Source organism: Anomaloglossus baeobatrachus, chromosome 9, assembly GCF_048569485.1.
Source record: "Anomaloglossus baeobatrachus isolate aAnoBae1 chromosome 9, aAnoBae1.hap1, whole genome shotgun sequence".
NCBI classification, from domain to species: Eukaryota; Metazoa; Chordata; class Amphibia; order Anura; family Aromobatidae; genus Anomaloglossus; species Anomaloglossus baeobatrachus.
Genome location: NC_134361.1, coordinates 60,089,435 through 60,110,568, shown reverse-complemented (window position 1 = coordinate 60,110,568; position 21,134 = coordinate 60,089,435). Strand labels below are relative to the sequence as shown.

General features: G+C 48.9%; 1 protein-coding gene across 2 annotated transcripts in view; it reads left to right on the top strand.

Moving 5' to 3' along the window:
- Positions 1-21,134, top strand: part of MOSPD1 (motile sperm domain containing 1) — a 108,880-nt gene that overhangs the window by 85,066 nt on the left and 2,680 nt on the right. For both annotated transcript variants that reach the window (XM_075323741.1, XM_075323740.1), the window contains exon 7: positions 9,786-10,397. In XM_075323741.1, coding sequence (XP_075179856.1) covers positions 9,786-9,817 — 32 coding nt within the window. In that variant the 3' untranslated portion in view covers positions 9,818-10,397. The remainder of the gene's footprint in view (positions 1-9,785; positions 10,398-21,134) is intronic.

Here is a 21,134-nt window from a genome sequence, read left to right as displayed (position 1 = left end):
GCTGGCTCCCTGCTCTCCTAGTTACAGCACACATCAGGTTAATTACAGGATGTGTGCTGCAGCTACATGTGCACAGAGCAGGGAGCAGCGCACACTGCTTAGCGCTGGCTCCCTGCTCTCCTAGTTACAGCACACATGGGGTTAATTTCCCGATGTGTGCTGTAGCTACATGTGCACAGAGCAGGGAGCAGCGCACACTGCTTAGCGCTGGCTCCCTGCTCTCCTAGTTACAGCACACATGGGGTTAATTTCCTGATGTGTGCTGTAGCTACATGTGCACACAGCAGGAGCCGGCACTGACAGAGAGCGGCGGAGGCTGGTATCAAAGGTAAATATCGGGTAACCAAGGACAGGGCTTCTTGGTTACCCGATGTTTACATTGGTTACCAGCCTCCGCAGAAGCCGGCTCCTGCTGCCTGCACATTAGTTGTTGCTGTCTCGCTGTCACACACAGCGATCTGTGCTTCACAGCGGGACAGCAATAACTAAAAAATGGCCCAGGACATTCAGCAACAACCAACAACCTCACAGCAGGGGCCAGGTTGTTGCTGGATGTCACACACAGCAACATCACTAGCAACGTCACAAAAGTTGTTCGTTAGCAGCGATGTTGCTAGCGATGTTGCTTAGTGTGACGGGGCCTTAAGCCCTTTGGAGCTGACTAGAGGATCAGGATATCTTATGGCTTCAATCTAGGGACTCCGGTTCCGGTTGGAGACCATATCCACAGCCTAGGGATTTCGACTCCGGCTGCCAGGATTGTATCATCATACCAGGACTACCCAAGGAGGACACTCAAGTTGGGATAGTTCAGTCACCTGTTACAGACTTTGCAGACCTCAGCCAGCTTCCTAAATCTGGCATTATTCCAGTCATGGCGGGTGCCCGCCGAAAGCGGGGTGCTGCTGGATTGGAGTAAGTGGCCCTGGAAGCTCTGAGGCACGGACAGTCTAATCCCTGGTGAGCCAGCGGAAGGGTGAGACTCTGTTGCCTGTTACATTTGTGTTTTGCTGGTTATGTGTTATGTGCCGTTAATTGTTTGGGGATCCAATAAAGTCTAATTTTTGTGGTTCCCTCACCCTGTGTTGTCTGAGTAGTGTTACACCCACGGTTAAGGAGGCCGGCGTTCAGTTGGGATGAGCCCTGAGCCACGCTGTCTTTCTAAAGGCGGCGGGTTTTAGTGGACGAGAGCACCCACTGAGCCCCGTGTCTCCACAGCGGTCATGTGACCGGAGCATGTGACAGCATGTGACCGGGGCCTGCCGCACTGTCTGTGAACTGTATTGTACTGTACTGCCCTTCTGCCGGATCCGGGAGTGCGGCAGAATACCGCTGATGTGTTTGTGCCCTAACTCTTTTATAAGTCTGTGGGTAGCTTGTAACTCAGATGAGTGCAATGCCAGAAAAAAAGGGATTGCACTCAGACCAATGTTATTCAATGAGGCAGTACAGATCTGATCTGTTTTCTCTCTCTCAAATCTATGGGTGCGAGAAAGATTTGCACGCCACACGTACCATCCTAGTGGCATCTGTATTTTACGGATACATTACCATTCTGTAGCATAGAACACTGTAAAAGATCGTAAATAAATAATAAAAAATGGTTTGCATTCAGACATCATATGGATGAAAAGTGAGAAAACATATCATCCTACTTTTCTGGATGAAAATCGGACCAATTTTTTTATTTTTTATTATATGCTAGTATGAGCGGACCCTGTATCTGAGCGCTGATTTATGACCACAGAAGTTCACCTCACCAATAGATGCATGTGATCATAATTCGGCACAAAGGAGTTTAGAAAAACAGATAGATTTAAAAAGTACCCGAAAGAATGAGCCAAAAGACTCTCAGGTAACCTGCCTATTTTTTGGATTAAAAGACGCACTTTTCCTCCCAAAAATTTGGGAGGAAAGCGAGGGGTGCGTCTTATAATCTGAATGTAGCTTAGTGGGGGTGGGGGGGTGGAAAGGGGTTGCAGGAGGCCAGGGGAATGCTGCGGCAACTGATGATGGGGCTGTGGCGGCTGATGATGGGGCTGCGGTGGCTGATGATGGGGCTATGGCGGCTGATGATGGGGCTGCGGCGGCTAATGATGGGGCTGCGGCGGCTGATGATGGGGCTATGGCGGCTGATGATGGGGCTGCGGTGGCTGATGATGGGGCTGTGGCGGCTGATGATGGGGCTGTGGCGGCTGATGATGGGGCTGCTGTGGCTGATGATGGGGCTTTGGCAGCTGATGATGGGGCTGCGGTGGCTGATGATGGGGCTGTGGCGGCTGATGATGGGGCTATGGCGGCTGATGATGAGGCTGCGGTGGCTGATGCTGGGGCTGCGGTGGCTGATGTTGGGGCTGCGGTGGCTGATGTTGGGGCTGCGGTGGCTGATGCTGGGGCTGCGGCGGCTGATGTTGGGGCTGCAGTGACTGGTGCTGGATCTGCGGGGAGGGCGGTGAGGACTTCAAAATATAGCGCCTGGAGTCGGTGCGCGCGCTGATGGAGCTTTCGGCTCCAGATCTCACCGGCCCACTGATCTCCCTGGAGTGGACTTAAGGAAAATGGCGCCCGGAGGTGCCGCTTGCACAGATGAGATCTTAGCTTGCCATTGAGCCGAAAGCTCAATCTGTGCACGAGCTGACTCCAGGCGCCATTTCTTTGTAGCCCTCACCGCCCACAGCCCGAGCCCCAGCACAGCTGCCACACCCGCCACCGTCCCAGCACAGCTGCCTCAGCCACCGCCACAGCCCCAGCATAACTGCTCCATTATAAGACGGACCCAATTTTTCTTTCCACCTTTTTTCTTCGGCGCTCCATTGGGAGACCCAGACGATTGGGTGTATAGCTACTGCCTCCGGAGGCCACACAAAGCATTACACTAAAAAGTGTAAGGCCCCTCCCCTTCTGGCTATACACCCCCAGTGGGATCACTGGCTCACCAGTTTTCTGCTTTGTGCGAAGGAGGTCAGACATCCACGCATAGCTCCACTGTTTAGTCAGCAGTAGCTGCTGACTATATCGGATGGAAGAAAAGAGGGCCCATATAGGGCCCCCAGCATGCTCCCTTCTCACCCCACTTGCGGTTTGTAAGGTTGAGGTACCTATTGCTGGTACGGAGGCTGGAGCCCACATGCTGTTTTCCTTCCCCATCCCCCTGAGGGGCTCTGAGGAAGTGGGATCTTTCCGGCCACCAAGCCCTGAGGCCGAGCTCCATCCACAGACCCATAGAACCTGCTGGATGACGAGCGAGGTACCGTTCAGGGACAAGGCCCTGCAACATTAAGGTACTCTGTGTCCCCGTATGGCAGGCACGCACACTCCAGGCTTGCTGGGTGTGCTAGTGCGCCGGGGACTGAAGCGCTGCGCGCTAGGGTTATAGTCCCTACAGATTACTGGGGGATTTTGTTGTGTTGGGGGACTGCCGCGCCGACCGCCCCTGGTGCGGCGGCGCAGCTGAGACTTGTAGTGCGCCGGGGACGCGCCGACCGCGCTTTTACGGCGGCGGCGTTTCTAACTCTAGTCCCCGGCTTTTGCGGCCTAGCTCCGCTTCGTTCCCGCCCCCACCCTGTCAATCAGGGTAAGGGAGAGACGCTGTACAATCGTCAGCGCCGAGGGCTGGAGCCTTATTTACATGCTCCAGCCCTCTCACTAGGTACAGTGGGACGCAGGCTTCCCGCTCTTTGTCAGTATACGCCCAGGGCCCGCCCCCCCCTCCACAGGATGCCGGCAGCCATTCCTGCATGCAGTCTGGCTGGAGGAAGGACACAGGCTCTGGGAGACTCAGACTAGGGATTTCTGGCGACCACACACCCGCGTTTAGCGGGCGGTAAGCAGCACATTAGTGCTGGCCCCACTTGTGCCACAGTGTTATATTGGTGTACTTTTTACGGTACCAGATATATATATATATATATACACTGCACTGGACGGTCGCTTCTTGGCTTATACCCTGTATTGCTCTGAGGAGACAACAACATGTCATCCACAAAACGCAAGGGTGCCAAGGCACGGGCTGTATACACTGCTTGTACAGCATGTGGGGCTAATCTACCGGCAGGCTCCAACGACTCCCATTGTGTGCAATGTTCAGTCCCAGTGGCACTTCGTCAGCCAGAGCCTATGATGGTAGTAGCCCAGGCAGAGTCGCCTGTGAACCCTGCCCCGGTGACGGGGACAGAATTTGCAGTCTTTGCTGATAAAATGTCTGTGACTATGACAAAAATCCTGGAGACCTTGCAGTCCAGGCCAGTTGCGCAGACCATGGACACTGCTGTGTCTATGCTCCCCGGTCCCCCTCAGTTGGAACTAATCCGTACTTCAAGGGGGTCCCAGGCATCACAGGCTGAAGACTCTGACTCGGATGACGGTCCCAGTCACCCTAAGCGAGCTCGCTGGGAAAGACCCTCCACGTCATCACGCGGGTCAGGGTCTCAGCGAGAATTGTCTCTGTATGGTGAGACAGAGGTGGGTGATCAGGAGTCTAGTCCTGACACCGCACTCAATCTGGATACGCCAGATGGTGACGCCATGGTAAATGACCTTATAGCGGCCATCAATAGGCTGTTGGATATTTCTCCCCCAGCCCCTTCAGCAGAGGAGGCAGTTGCCCAGCAGGAGAAATTCCATTTCCTGTATCCCAAGCGCAAATTGAGTACTTTTCTGGACCACTCTGACTTCAGAGAATCAATCCAGAAACACCATGCTTATCCGGACAAGCGTTTTTCCAAACGTCTTAAGGATACACGTTATCCCTTTCCCCCTGACGTGGTCAAACGCTGGACCCAGTGTCCAAAAGTGGACCCTCCAATATCCAGGCTTGCAGCTAGATCCATAGTTGCAGTGGAGGATGGGGCTTCACTTAAAGATGCCAATGACAGACAAATGGACCTTTGGTTGAAATCTGTCTATGAAGCTATCGGCGCGTCGTTTGCTCCAGCATTCGCGGCCGTGTGGGCACTCCAAGCTATTTCAGCTGGTCTGGCACAGGTGGACTCTCTCATACGTCCGGCAGTGCCGCAAGTAGCGTCCTTAACTACGCAAATGACTGCGTTTGCGACCTACGCTATCAATGCGGTACTGGACTCTACGAGCCGTACCTCAATGGCATCCGCCAACTCTGTAGTTTTGCGCAGGGCCTTGTGGTTAAAAGAATGGAAAGCAGATTCTGCTTCTAAAAAATGTTTAACCAGCTTGCCATTATCTGGAGACAGACTGTTTGGTGAGCAATTGGCGGAAATCATTAAACAGTCCAAAGGGAAGGACTCTTCCTTACCCCAGCCCAGATCAAACAAACCTCAACAGAGGAAGTGGCAGTCGAAGTTTCGGTCCTTTCGAGGCTCGGGCAAGCCCCAATTCTCCTCGTCCAAAGGGACTCAGAAAGAGCAAAGGAGCTCTGATTCCTGGCGGGCTCACTCACGCCCCAAGAAAGCAGCCGGAGGTACCGCTTCCAAGGCGGCGGCCTCATGACTTTCGGCCTCCTCCCTCCGCATCCTCGGTCGGTGGCAGGCTCTTCCGCTTTTGCGACATTTGGCTGCCACAGGTCAAAGACCGGTGGGTAACAGACATTTTGTCTCACGGGTACAGGATAGAGTTCAGTTCTCGTCCTCCGCCTCGGTTCTTCAGAACTTCCCCACATCCCGACCGAGCAGATGCCCTTCTGCAGGCGGTGAATTCTCTAAGAGCAGACGGAGTGGTGGTCCCTGTTCCTCTTCGGGAACAAGGACAAGGTTTTTACTCCAATCTCTTTGTGGTGCCAAAAAAGGACGGCTCATTCCGTCCTGTTCTGGACCTAAAACTGCTCAACAAGCATGTGAACGCCAGGCGGTTCCGGATGGAATCCCTCCGCTCAGTCATTGCCTCAATGTCTCAAGGAGATTTCCTAGCATCAATAGACATCAAAGATGCTTATCTCCACGTGCCGATTGCTACAGAGCACCAACGCTTTCTGCGCTTCGTGATAGGAGACGACCATCTTCAGTTCGTAGCTCTGCCATTTGGTCTGGCGACAGCCCCACGGGTGTTCACCAAGGTCATGGCGGCAGTGGTAGCAGTCTTGCACTCTCAGGGACACTCTGTGATCCCTTACTTGGACGATCTACTTGTCAAGGCACCCTCTCAAGAGGCATGCCAACTCAGCCTGAATGTTACGCTGGAGACTCTCCAGACGTTCGGGTGGATCATCAACTTCTCGAAGTCAAATCTGTCACCGACACAATCACTAACGTATCTTGGCATCGAGTTTCATACTCTCTCAGCGATAGTGAAGCTTCCGCTGGACAAGCAGCGGTCACTACAGACTGGGGTGCAGACTCTCCTTCAAGGTCAGTCGCACTCCTTAAGACGCCTCATGCACTTCCTCGGGAAGATGGTGGCGGCAATGGAGGCGGTTCCGTTTGCGCAGTTTCATCTGCGCCCACTTCAATGGGACATTCTCCGCCAATGGGACGGGAAGTCAACATCCCTAGACAGGAAAGTCTCCCTTTCCCAGACGGCCAAAGACTCTCTGCAGTGGTGGCTTCTTCCCAACTCATTATCACAGGGAAGATCCTTCCTACCACCGTCCTGGGCGGTGGTCACGACAGACGCGAGCCTGTCAGGGTGGGGAGCAGTTTTTTCTCCACCACAGGGCTCAGGGTACGTGGACTCAGCAGGAGTCCACCCTTCAGATCAATGTTCTGGAGATCAGGGCAGTGTATCTTGCCCTACTAGCCTTCCAGCAGTGGCTGGAAGGGAGGCAGATCCGAATTCAGTCGGACAACTCCACAGCGGTGGCATACATCAACCACCAAGGGGGGACACGCAGTCGGCAAGCCTTCCAGGAAGTCCGGCGGATTCTGATGTGGGTGGAAGCCACGGCCTCCACCATATCCGCAGTTCACATCCCCGGCGTAGAAAACTGGGAAGCAGACTTCCTCAGTCGCCAGGGCATGGACGCAGGGGAATGGTCCCTTCACCCGGACGTGTTTCAGGAAATCTGTCGCCGCTGGGGAAGGCCGGACGTCGACCTAATGGCGTCCCGGCACAACAACAAGGTCCCAACCTTCATGGCACGGTCTCGCGATCACAGAGCTCTGGCGGCAGACGCCTTAGTGCAAGATTGGTCGCAGTTCCGGCTCCCTTATGTGTTTCCACCTCTGGCACTCTTGCCCAGAGTGCTACGCAAGATCAGATCCGACTGCAGCCGCGTCATACTCGTCGCCCCAGACTGGCCAAGGAGGGCGTGGTATCCGGATCTGTGGCATCTCACGGTCGGCCAACCGTGGGCACTACCAGACCGACCAGACTTACTGTCCCAAGGGCCGTTTTTCCATCGGAATTCTGCGGCCCTGAACCTGACTGTGTGGCCATTGAGTCCTGGATCCTAGCGTCTTCAGGATTATCCCAAGGGGTCGTTGCCACCATGAGACAGGCTAGGAAGCCCACGTCCGCTAAGATCTACCACAGAACGTGGAAGATATTCTTATCCTGGTGCTCTGCTCAGGGAGTGTCTCCCTGGCCATTTGCTTTGCCTACCTTTCTTTCTTTCCTGCAATCTGGGTTAGAAAAAGGTTTGTCGCTCGGTTCCCTTAAAGGGCAAGTCTCGGCGCTATCCGTCTTTTTTCAGAAGCGTCTAGCACGACTTCCTAAGGTGCGCACGTTCCTGCAGGGGGTTTGTCATATCGTACCCCAGTACAAGCGGCCGTTAGATCCATGGGATCTGAACAGGGTACTAGTTGCCCTCCAGAAGCCGCCCTTCGAGCCTCTGAGGGAGGTTTCACTTTCTAGACTCTCACAGAAAGTGGCTTTTCTGGTAGCGATCACATCTCTTCGGAGAGTGTCTGAGCTAGCAGCGCTGTCATCCAAGGCTCCCTTCCTGGTTTTCCACCAGGACAAGGTAGTGCTGCGCCCCATTCAGGAGTTTCTCCCGAAGGTGGTATCCTCTTTTCATCTTAATCAGGATATCTCTTTGCCTTCTTTTTGTCCTCATGCAGTTCATCGGTATGAGAAGGATTTACATTTGTTAGATCTGGTGAGAGCACTCAGAATCTACATTTCCCGCACGGCGCCCCGGCGCCGTTCGGATGCACTCTTTGTCCTTGTCGCTGGTAAGCGCAAAGGGTCGCAGGCTTCTAAGGCCACCCTGGCTCGATGGATCAAGGAACCAATTCTTGAAGCCTACCGTTCTGCTGGGCTTCCGGTTCCATCAGGGCTGAAGGCCCATTCTACCAGAGCCGTGAGTGCGTCCTGGGCATTACGACACCAGGCTACGGCTCAACAGGTGTGCCAGGCAGCTACCTGGTCGAGTCTGCACACTTTCACCAAGCATTATCAGGTGCATACCTATGCTTCGGCGGACGCCAGCCTAGGTAGAAAAGTCCTGCAGGCGGCAGTTGCCTCCCCGTAGGGGAGGGCTGTCTTCGCAGCTCTTACATGAGGTATTGTTTACCCACCCAGGGACAGCTTTTGGACGTCCCAATCGTCTGGGTCTCCCAATGGAGCGCCGAAGAAGAAGGGAATTTTGTTACTTACCGTAAATTCCTTTTCTTCTAGCTCCTATTGGGAGACCCAGCACCCGCCCTGTTGTCCTTCGGGATTTTTGGTTGTTTTTCGGGTACACATGTTGTTCATGTTGAACGGTTTTCAGTTCTCCGACGTTACTTCGGAGTGAATTTGTTTAAACCAGTTCTTGGCTTTCCTCCTTCTTGCTTTTGCACTAAAACTGGTGAGCCAGTGATCCCACTGGGGGTGTATAGCCAGAAGGGGAGGGGCCTTACACTTTTTAGTGTAATGCTTTGTGTGGCCTCCGGAGGCAGTAGCTATACACCCAATCGTCTGGGTCTCCCAATAGGAGCTAGAAGAAAAGGAATTTACGGTAAGTAACAAAATTCCCTTCTTTGCTCTGATTTTTGAGTGTGTCTTATAAACCAAAAAATACGGTATTTTGCAGGCAGCAATGTAAAGCAAAACTATGAGCCAAACGGTGCAGGATTTTTATTGAAACCCAATTGCCAAAAGTATTTTTAGCCCAAGATGCATACATTTAACCTAATTTAAAAATATTCTCAAAGGTGTCATCTCTTAAAACATGTTTGGTAGTCTGCAGTACCTCCCTATAGACTGCAGATGGTGGCAGCATCTGATGGAGGAAGCACCACTTCCCTGTAGTTCACCCAGATGCATCCTCTTCACTGACACCATTTTCTAGTGCTTTTTGAAGTGTGTTTTGGGTCATTGTCCTGCTGGAAGACCCATGACCTCTGAGGAAGACCCAGCTTTCTCACACTGGGCCCTACATTATGCTGCAAAATTTGTTGGTAGTCTTCAGACTTCATAATGCCATGCACACGGTCAAGCAGTCCAGTGCCAGAAGCAGCAAAGCAACCCCAAAACATCAGGGAACCTCCACCATGTTTGACTGTAGGGACCATGTTCTTTTCTTTGAATGCCTCCTTTTTTTTCCTGTAAACTCTATGTTGATGGCTTTTCCCAAAAAGCTCTACTTTTGTCTCATCTGACCAGAGAACATTCTTCCAAAACGTTTTAGGCTCTCAGGTAAGTTTTGGCAAACTCCAGCCTGGCTTTTTTTATGTCTGGGGGTAAGAAGTTGGGTATTCCTGGGTATCCTACCATACAGTCCCTTTTCATTCAGACGCCGACAGATAGTACGGGTTGATACTGTTGTACCCTTGGACTGCAGGGCAGCTTAAACTTGTTTGGATGTTAGTTGAGGTTTTTTATCCATACTCTATGTAATGATTAGAGCGTGCACACTGCTGACCCCCGGATTGTCTCCACTTTGTTTTTTCCAGGTCTTATCACAATGGTTGTGCTGAGAACATGAAGGTTTTAGTTCACCTAGAAAACGTCAGCGTTTCTTCACTTCATCACGGGGACCGCGTTCAGCGTCTGCTCCGGCACCGCTCTCCCTCCATGCAGACATAACAATGGTTTTAAGGAAATATGGCAGAAACGTAAACGATTTTAACTGTTTCTTACCGTCACTGAATGGCTGAAAACATATTACCGGTGAATTTGTTACAGACAACCAAGATTCTTTGTTAAATGACGTCTGTGAAAGAAATTTGAAAAAAACAAAAACCCTGCATTTTCTATGTATGCCTATACGATACTTTTATTGTACAATGGACGGTCATTTTCTACATTTTGTTTGTGTTTCATTTTTCAGGAATAATAAAAAATAATGGAAATGACAGAATTTAATCCATTCATCGTGTAACATCCCATAATCTGTGTATTCAATCGTAGGGAAATGTATGAGAAAAATACACAGTATTTAAAGCGCACCCGTCCATGAAACCTGTACTAAAAAAACTGAGCAAAGCATATCTGCCTATGTAAAAGTCAAGAGCCGTTCAGAGACACCGAGCTCGATTGTCTGCAGCGCTGTCTGTTGACGTGACGTAAGTACTGCAGATAGATACAGATATTGGGAACAGTAGACCCTGGGGAGGAATGAAGAACAATCTTTTTTTTTTTTTTTTTTTTTTTTATACTGCTAATGGAACTTGTAGGAAAAACTTTTTTTAAAGGGTTCTGCCCCTTTAAAGGGAACCTGTCACCAGATTTGGCAACTATAAGCTGCGGGCACCACCAGTAAGTTCTTATATACAGTATTCTAGAACACTATATATAAGAGCCCAGACTGCTCTGTATAATATAAAAAACACCTTTATTATACTCGCCTGCGGGGCAGTCCGGTCCAGTAGTTGTCGCTGCTCTCTGGTCGAGTGCCTCTTCTTTGCTGCAATCTCCGTCCTCCTATCAAGCCCAGGCCGGCATTGCAGTCCTGCGCAGGCACACTTTGTTCTGCCTTGCTGAAGGCACAAGGAAAGGTTAAAGACCGCCTGCACATCTGCACTACAATACTTCCCTGAGCAGGGCAGATCACAGTGCGCCTGCGCAGGACCTCAATGCTGGCTAGTATGGATGACGTGAGATGTGTCATGCACCAAAGCCTCAGAAGGAGGACGGTGATCGCCGCAGAGAGGAGATCCTGGGCTAGAGAGCAGGGACACCGATTGCACCAGACTGCCCCTAGGTGAGTATTATAAAGTGTTTTTTACATTCTACAGATCAGCCTGAGCTCTTATATACAGTATTCTGGAGTGCAGTATATAAGAGCTGACTGGTGGTGACTGCAGCTCATAAGGGAAAAACTTGGTAGCAAGTTCCCTTTAAGCCCCTTATATCATTTTGTTGTGTATCTGAAAGATGCATCGATTTTGAGCAGTGTGTTTGTTCGTTGTTTTTCTTTTTTTACCGCTTCATTAATTTATCTGTTTTTACCATCAACATGACATCTATTTTTTTTTCTTATCTGCCCATTAAAAAGAATTCCTAAGCTCCTGCCACCCATTAGAGTATATGCACACATTGAGTATTTGGTTGAAGAAATTTCTACACCATTTCTGCATTTCGTGGCAGGAAAAACTCTGCAAAAATACGTGTTTTTGATGGGGGTTTTTTTGGATGTGTTTTTATTGCTTTCAACGGTGAAAAGCACAGGCAAAAACGCTGAAAGAATTGACACGCTGCAGGTTATTTTCTGCACCAAATCTGCAAGGAAAAAAAACTCAACATGTGCAGAAAACTTTTGGATTCTAATCAGCTTTGCTGGTGTAAGGATTTGCTTGCAGTTTTGTGACAAAATTGCACTAAAAAAGCAAAAAAGACCACTATAAAAATGCACTGTATGCACATACCCTTAAACAGTGAAAAACAGAACGCACTAGGATGCTACATGAACTGCATCTTTGTGCTGCCCGCTTTATTTTTCTCACACCCATTAACTTGAATAGGGGAGTTTGATCTGCAAAGTTGCATGGTCCACAAAAAATATAAATGTGAACATGCCCTTAGACTGCAAATTGGTAAGTAAAAATGACAAAACGCATATGTGAATATTATGATGGAAAATATTACTATCCTATCTTACACGATCAACATTTCCTCATTTCCTAAGCCTTAAAGGGAATCTGTCACCAGGTTTTTTCCACCTAATCTTAGAGCAGCATAATGTAGGGGCAGAGATCCTGATTCAAGTAATGTGTTACTTACTGGGCTGCTTATTGTAGCTTTGATAAAATCCCTGTTTAATCAGCATGATATTATCATTACATGACTACTTGGCGTGCTGCCAGGTAGTCCGGCATATTCATGAGCTCTGTATACAGTGGGGGAAAAAGTATTTAGTCAGGCACCAATTGTGCAAGTTCTCCCACTTATAAAGATGAGATTTGCCTGTAATTGACATCATAGGTAGACCACAACTATGAGAGACAAAATAAGAAAACAAATCCAGAAAATCACCGCATCTGATTTGGCAAGATTTCTTTTTTGCAGATTATGGTAGAAAATAAGTATTTGGTCAGTACCAAAAGCTCATCTCAATAATTTGTTATAAATCCTTTGTTGCCAATGACAGGTCAAACGTTTTCTGTAAGTCTTCACAAGGTTGGCACTAGAGCAGTTATGTTTTGGGGGTGTCGCTGGGCAACACGGACTTTCCCTCCAAAGGTTTTCTATGGGGTTGAGATCTGGAGACTGGCTAGGCCACTCCAGGACCTTCATATGCTTCTTACAGAGCCACTCCTTCATTGCCCTGGCGGTGTGCTTGGGATCATTATCATACTTAAAGATCCAGGCACGCTTCATCTTCAATGCCCTTGCTGATGGAAGGAGGTTTGCACTCAAAATCTCACCATACATGGCCCCATTCATTCTTTCATGTACATGGATCAGTCGTCCTGGTCCTTTTGCAGAGAAACAGCCCCAAAGCATGATGTTGCCACCCACATGCTTCACAGTAGGTATGGTGTTCTTTGGCTGCAACTCAGCATTCTGTTTCCTCCAAACACAGACTGTTAAGATTGCTGGGCAACTATGTATCTTTTAAAAAACATAAACTACTTTTAAAAGTAATAAAAGGATAAATATCGCCCCATTTGGAAAGAAAGGATGTGCTGATAATAACATGCAATGTATATGGAGCAGAACAATCATTAGGAATTGTTATTTCCCCATCATTGTTGCTATATGTAAGGCAGATCAGTGCTTGTTAATGACTAGTGATGGGTGAACCCAAACTATAAAGTTTGGGGTCCGTGCACAGAACCCGAACACATACTTTTCAGCCCCCAGCTGTCCGCTATATCTTGGCTAGGTATCAAAATTGCAATGGGCCGCATGCTGCTTTTTTTTTTTAATTTAACTAAAAACAAAAAGTTGTATGGGGCCCCTCGTATTTTGATACACAGCCAAAATAGACAGCTACAGCCCCACCTGTGTGCGTTGATTTATCTGCGCTGGGTATCAAAATACAGGGGACCCTATGCCATTTTTTCCAATTATTTTTACACTCCACAACCAATTCCAATCACAGACGCCGGCAGTCTGACTGCAACCAATCACAAACACTGTCACAGAGGGTGAGCGGGGGAAGCAGTGAATATCCATGGGAGCTAATGAGCGGACCCGGAAGCAGTGTGACAGCCACACGGAGACTCTATAAGTACAATTCTCCTGCTGTACAGCTCCCTCGCCCTTACTAGCACCATTTTACAGCACACAATTTTGGGTCACCATAGACTTACGAGTCCGACGAATAGTTCGCCGCTATGCGAATATTCGATGCGCAATATATGTCTATGGGAAGCCCGAATAGTTGTTATTCGGGTTTCCCATAGACTTACATTGCGCTTTGAATATTCGCGAATAGTCAAATAGCGGCGACCTATTCGGCGAATATTCGTGAAGCCAAATATTTGTGGTATTCGATCATCCCTAGTAAAATCTTGTTTTATTCATCTCTAATCAAAGCCTAGGTCAGATGGGAGACGTGCGCCACCAAGATGGAAGCAGCCACAGTATAATCAGCTGTTAGTTCCCTCCTGCTGATCACACGTATGTCATAGTGTGCCAAAGAGGCAAACACTACGTGTAATAATTGAGTAACTTTACTTTCAAGAATTCCATTGTGAAATTTACAGAAATTAACAGGAAGGCACGCAGCGCTGTCATACATCAGTGCTGCAACTCAGATCATTTACAGTGTTGTAACTGCAGATCTGATAATAATCTTCAGCTAAACAGAATAAAGGAAAGAAAAAAAGAAGAGAACAACGGGGCGCCAAATCTAAGTGTAGATGTATGGAAACACAGATTGTATGATCATACGAATTTTACACTCACCGTGCAGATTTCTTCTGTTTTCGCTAGTATGATCCGTGTAGTGGATCAACTCTCTTATTAATCCTCCAGTATGCAGCACGAATCCTCGGGAAAAACAATGAGAGTACTGGACAGGTGCTCCCACGTGGGTAATGGAGTAAAAACAAAATCCCTTTCGGCGCTTCCGGAGGATAAATGGATTATCAGTGCAAGTTTGCAACAACTTCAAGAACAAGGGTTTATTAAGGGTTCAATAAAAAACGGACAATTACGGACAACGCGTTTCAGCTAACAAAAGCCTTCATCAGGTAGTAAACTACACCTGATGAAGGCTTTTGTTAGCTGAAACGCGTTGTCCGTAATTGTCCGTTTTTTATTGAACCCTTAATAAACCCTTGTTCTTGAAGTTGTTGCAAACTTGCACTGATAATCCATTTATCCTCCGGAAGCGCCGAAAGGGATTTTGTTTTTACTCCAATCTTCAGCTAAAGAAATGTGGCCAAAGTAAGCCTCATGATACATTTACACTGGCCGATTATCGAGAACAAGGGTCCAGGGATTACAGGGTGCTCATCACCCAACAATCAAGCAATAACCTGTTTAGGGTATATTTCACTGATTGTTACTTGGAACAAGTAACAAGGCTTCCTGGGAACACTCGTTTCCCGATAATCAAGCAGTGTAAGGCCCTGTGCGCACGCTGCAGATTTACCGAGGAATTTGCTGTGGATTTGCTGCAGAAAATGTGTCTAAGGCCCGTTTCACACGTCAGTGAAAAACACTGACGTTCTTCACTGACGTGTAAAACACGCACATGTCCCTCCGTGTTTCACGGCACACGTGGGTTGTCCATGTGCAATCCGTGATCCGTGATTGCACATGGACATTACTCACCTGCTTTCACTGCTGCTGTCCATGGTGGTGATCTCCTCAGGTCTGCAGCGTCCACCCACCGCTCTCAGCAGCTCCTTCCTGGTCGGCAGTTCCTGCTTTCATGAATATTCATGAGCCAGGCAGAAGCTGCCGAGAGCGGAGCAGGCACAGCGAATCGCAGGCAAGGTAAGTTGACAATTTTTAATATTTAATATGTCCGTGATTTTCTGGTACGTGTTTCACATACCCATGACCCACCATAGTGTGGTCCGTGGGTCATCAGTGATGCCAAACAAAAACTGACATGTCTCCGTGCAGAATCACGGCCAAGGGTGCACGCTGCACGGGGACACGTTCAGTGAAAAATCACTGATGTGTGAGCAGACCCATTGATTATAATGGGTCTGCGTATGTCAGTGATTCTGGTACGTATAAAAAAAAGCACAAACGTACCAGAATCACTGACGTGTGAAAGGGGCCTAAGGCCCGTTTTACACGTCAGTGAAAAACACAGACGTTTTTCACTGACGTGTAAAACACGCACATGTCCCTCCATGTGCCGTGATTCACGGCACATGTGGGTTGTCTAAGTGCAATCCGGGCTCCGTTCTCCGTGGTCCGTGATCGCACATAGAGATTAACTCACCTGTGCGCGCTCCCGCTCTCCATGGTGCTGAAGGCTCCCGCGGTGCAGCATCCGGCCAGCGCTGACCTCCGCAGCAGCTGCTTCCGGGTCGGCTGTGTTGTGTATTCATGAATATGCACGACAGTAATGAGCCGGCTCAGAAGCAGCAGGCTGCACGGGCTGCACAGGGCGTCGCTGGAGCCGGGTGAGTAAAAATGATTTTTATTTTATATGCACGTTTTTTTCTGGTACGTGTTTCACGGATCACACCACTGCGTGGTTCGTGGGACATCACTGATGCCAGAAAAAAATGGACATGTCTCCGTGCGGCAATCACGCACATGCGGGTACGCCGCACGGAGACACGTGCAGTGAAAAATCACTGACGTGTGAGCAGACCCATTCATTAGAATGGGTCTGCGTATGTCAGTGATTCTGGTACGTTTAAAAAAAAGCACAAACGTACCAGAATCACTGACGTGTGAAACAGGCATAACATTGCTGCAGTCAATTCCCCAGCAAAACCTATGGGTTTTTAAAAATGCTGTTATTATACCTGCGGATTTACCTGTGGATTTTCCGCTGCGGAATTAATGAGCATGTTACTTCTTTTCTGCAGGTACCTGCAGTTTTTGCCATAGATAATGGTAAACATCTGCGGGGACCAACTTGCGGAAAATCCGTGGTAAATCCGCTGCAAAACGCGGGTTCAGTTTTACCGCGGTGTTTGCTTTGGGTGCGGGATTCTTTCAGAGGGTCCGTTTTTTTCTTAAGAAAAAGTCACTTTCTAGTGCGCTTATAGCCTAAAGGCCCATTTACACACAAAGATATCGCTAACGAGATATCGTCGGGGTCACGGTGTTGGTGACGCACATCCGGCCTCGTTAGCGATAGTTAGTGATGTTGTTGAGTGTGACACCTTTTTACGATCAGTAACGATCGCAAAAAGGAGTCAAATCGTTCGTCTTGTACACGTCGTTCATTTTTAAAAAATCTTTCCTTGTTTGGAACACGGGTTGTTTGTCATTCCTGCGGCAGCACACATCGTTATATGTGACACCACAGGAACGAGGAACAACATCGTACCTGCGTCCGCCGGCAATGAGGAAGGAAGGAGGTGGGCGGGATGTTCCGGCCGCTCATCTCCGCCCCTCCGTTTTTATTGGGCGGCCGCTTAGTGACGCCGAATGAACCTCCCCCTTAAAGGAGAGATTGTTCGGTGTCTCCAGCGACGTCGCTAAGCAGGTATGTGCGTGTGACGCTGCGGTAGCAATATTGTTCGCCACGGCAGCGATCACCCCTATCACGAAACAGCGTTGTGGGCAGGTGCTATCGCGTGTAAAGCACCCTTAGGCTCTGTGCGCACTGGAAAACGGAATTTTCTCAAGAAAATTCCACAGGCACTGAAAGATTACCGCACCCGCGGTAAAAAACCGCGACAAACCCACCCGAAAACCGCGTCCGGTTTGCTGCGGTTTTACCACGGTATTGCAGCGGTTTTGCCGCGTGCGGGTTGGTACATGTGCTTTAATGCATTCAATGCAATAAAGCACATTGAAGAAAAAAAAAAAAGTCATTTCCTTCTTAGATAGCAGATAGATAAATAGATAGATAAAATAATAGATAGAGAGATAGCTAGATAGTTAGATAGAGAGATAGAGTCCCTGTGAGCACACGCTGCATTTCTCACGGTCGGTAGTGAGTTCACATTACCGGCCGTGGGAAATGCCCTGTGGTTACCTCTGCAGGGTCTTTGCGAGGCTGCATTCAGCGCTGTGTGTTAGTGTCAATCGTGGCTGGATGCAAGCATCGCAGGACGTGGATTACGCCGAAGCTGTGTGTTTCGGGGGGGTTAATAAACGGGTGAACCAGGAGCTTTTTTGTGTTTTAATTAAAATAAAGGATTTTTCGGTGTGTGTGTTTTTTCACTTTACTTACGGGTTGATCATGTCAGCTGTCTCATAGACGCTGCCATGATCAAGCCTGGACTTAATGGCGGTGACCCTGTCTGCCACCGCATCACGGCAGCAGGAAGAGCCGGGCACACTCCGGAACTGCCGCATAATGGATGCGACAGTCCCGGGGAAGCTGCGGCTGATATTCTCGGCTGCGGGAGGTGGGAGGGAGGCGGGGGACATTAACCCTGCCCCTCGCCCTCCACAGCCTGAGAATACCTTGAGGCCGCTGTGTGCTTACCTCGGCTGGACGGTAAAAATACGGCGGAGCCCATGTGTTTTGTTTTCTATATTTCCGTTTGCTTTCCATGTGTATTCTATATGTCTATGTCTGTGTGTGTCTGTGATCTGTGTGTGTGTTTACTCTCTGCTCCGCTTCCTCTTCCTGTCATAATGACATCACTTCCCTGCAAACCGCAGGCAGCGATGTACATTACCGCAGGTAAACCGCGAAATACCGGAGGAAATAACGCAGGAAAACGCAATGAACCGCACAGAATTTGCTGCTTGCGTTATTCCCTGTGGGATTTCACGATTACATGGCAGTCAATGGAGTGAAATCCCGCAGCGACGTGCGGAAAAGAAGTGACATGCAATTGTTTTTGCTGCGGGAATCACGCAGCAAAACATGCAGCTGTCAAATTCCGCCCAGTGCGCACAGCATTTTTTTTTCCATAAGTTTTGTTGGTGATTCACTGCAGAGATGTTATGAACATTTTCTGCAGCGAAACATGCAGCAAAATTGCAGGAAATCCACGGGAAAAACCGTTAAGTGCGCACGGGGCCTTAAAGCGGGCTTTACACGCTGCGACATCGCCCGAGCGATCTCATTGGGGTCACGGAATTTGTGACGCACATCCGGTCGCTTTAGCGATGTCTTTGCGTGTGACACCTATGAGCGATTTTGAATCGTCGCAAAAACGTTCAAAATCGCTCATCGGGGACATGAGGGTCTATTCTCAAATATCGCTGCTGATCGGTGTACGAAGTACCGTAGTTCGTCGCTCCTGCGGCAGCACACATCGCTATGTGTGACACCGCAGGAACGAGGAACCTCACCTTACCTGCGGCCGCCGGCAATGAGGAAGGAAGGAGGTGGGCGTGTTGTTATGTCCCCCTCATCTCCGCCCCTCCGCTTCTATTGGGCCGCGGTTCAGTGACGCTACTGTGACGTCGCTGTGACGCTGAACGAACCGCCCCCTTAGAAAGGAGGCGGTTCGCCGGTCACAGCGACGTCGGTAGGCAGGTAAGTAGTGTGACGGGTCCGCGCGATGTTGTGCGCCACGGGCAGCGATTTCCCCATGTCGCACAACCGATGGGGGCGGGTACGCATGCTAGCAATATCGGTCACGATACGCAGCGTGTAAAGCGGCCTTTAGGCTGTGACAAATCCAACAAACAACCAAAACACCTGTTCATTATGCAAAATTATTCTTAAAGGGAATCTGTCACTCTTTTGTGTTTTTGTAGTTATTAATATGGGCATATAGCCTGCATAAAAGTGAAATTCGCCATACCAGTATGTCTCCTGGATGAGGGGTTATTTTGCAAAAATCCACTTTTATAGCTTCTATTTCCAGGCTACGGGGTGTGTGCTGCCCGGAAGATAAGCCCGCTTCTGATCTTCATTATACAGGAATCCTCCTCCCCTTCTCTTTAGAGTCCCTGTAATGTCAGGTGCGCATCCGGTAATCCCGCGCCTGCGCATTCTGCCTGCTGTCTTTCCCTTGCATTACAAAGCAGCAGAGACTCCCTGCTGCCTAAGCTCAGCAAAATTGTAGCCTCTGCACACAGAAAGGCAGAATAGTGCACGGAGGGATGGTAGGCATAATGCACAGGCACGAGATTTCCGGCCAGACACAGGGAAGAGAAGGGAAGGAGGAATCCTGTATAATGAAGACTGGAGGCGGGGTTATCTTTCGGGATTTTTGCTAAACGACCCCTCATCCAGCAGGCATACAGGTATGGCTAAATTCACCTTTATGCCATCTGTATGCCCATATTAATAACTAAAAAAAACTCAAAAGGGCAACAGATTCCCCTTAAACCTCCTTAAAAATTATCTCCCTTGGCAGCACATCGTCCTGTGTAAACAGGACACGTGCTGTCAAGAACAATGCTAGCCTAGACAAACAAAATGGTCATATTAAAGCCCCTTTCAGACGTCTGTGTTTAATCGGGTACAAGCCACACGCATCGGTATTGTCATCCATGCGTGATGCGTGTGACATCTGTGTGAAACATACCGGAGAAAACACGGGTCTTTGAAATATTTTAAATCAAAAGAATTTCTATATTCACCTGTATCCAGCGCTGTTTTCTTTGGCTCTGCTGTCTCCTGCTTCTGACCCCCGCTTATTATATTTATTGATTATTCAATGCACCTCAGACCTGGAAGCCGGTGCATTGCGGTGACAGCATTGCAGGGACAGCATCGTCGGTGACAGGTGAGTATCCAGCAAGCAGTGTGTGTGCAGTGACATTTAGAAGGTCATTGGCTTTCCCAATGAACTCTGATGACACCCTCGCAACACCCACGCTACAGCGGGTGTCACCACAGTGACTTCACGGGTTCACCAGAGTTCATTGGGAACTCCGATGACCTCCTGGACTTCACTGAACACACTGGTTGCTTGCTGGATACTCACCTGTCACCGACAATGCGTCAATGCTGTCCTCGGCGATGCTGTCCCCGGCGATGCTCCAGCTTCCAGGTCCGATGTGCAGTGAATAATCAATGAATATAATGAGTGAGGGTCAGATGCAGGAGACAGCAGAGTCGGAGAGAGCATTGCTGGATACAGGTGAATATAGAAAACATTTTTATTTCAAAGACACGTGTTTTCTCCAGTACATGTCACACTGATGTCACATGGATCACATCAGTGTGCAATCCGTGTGACACCCGTGCTGCCAGAGAAAAAAACGGACATGTCTCCGTGTGTGCGTGTGGGGCCACGAGGGGTCACATGGTCCGTGTGAGTAACACCATAGAGCAACATGGGTACGTGTGGCATCCGTGTTAAAAACAGATGTCACACGTACCTGAAACCCTGATATCTGAAAGGGGCCTAATATTATTCTGTGCACATTGCTTGTCACACAGCATTCAATCTAGTCGATCCACGGCATTAAATGACCTCAGTCATAATAGCCTGTTTAGATTGAATTACAATTGTTACAATTGTTACATGTGCATCGAATATAATTCTACTCAACACCACATGTTCACATAGGACAATGTCTACCGAGAACAATACTTTTTAAGCAGCATTTTTACGCTCGCCAATTATCAGGAAAAGGCATTCCTAGGAAGAGTCGTTTGTAATAATTGACCATTGTAAGTGCACTCTAAGCAGTCTATTGAATGGGTGCCACAGACCAGGGTAAATCTGACTTAAGGGGGCACAGCTGGCATCATTGAACCTGAGAGGTCGTCGTGATGCACTGTGCTATTTTGCAAATCATATCTCCTCAAATCAATGATTGATGGTGAACATCAGAAAAGTCTGGCT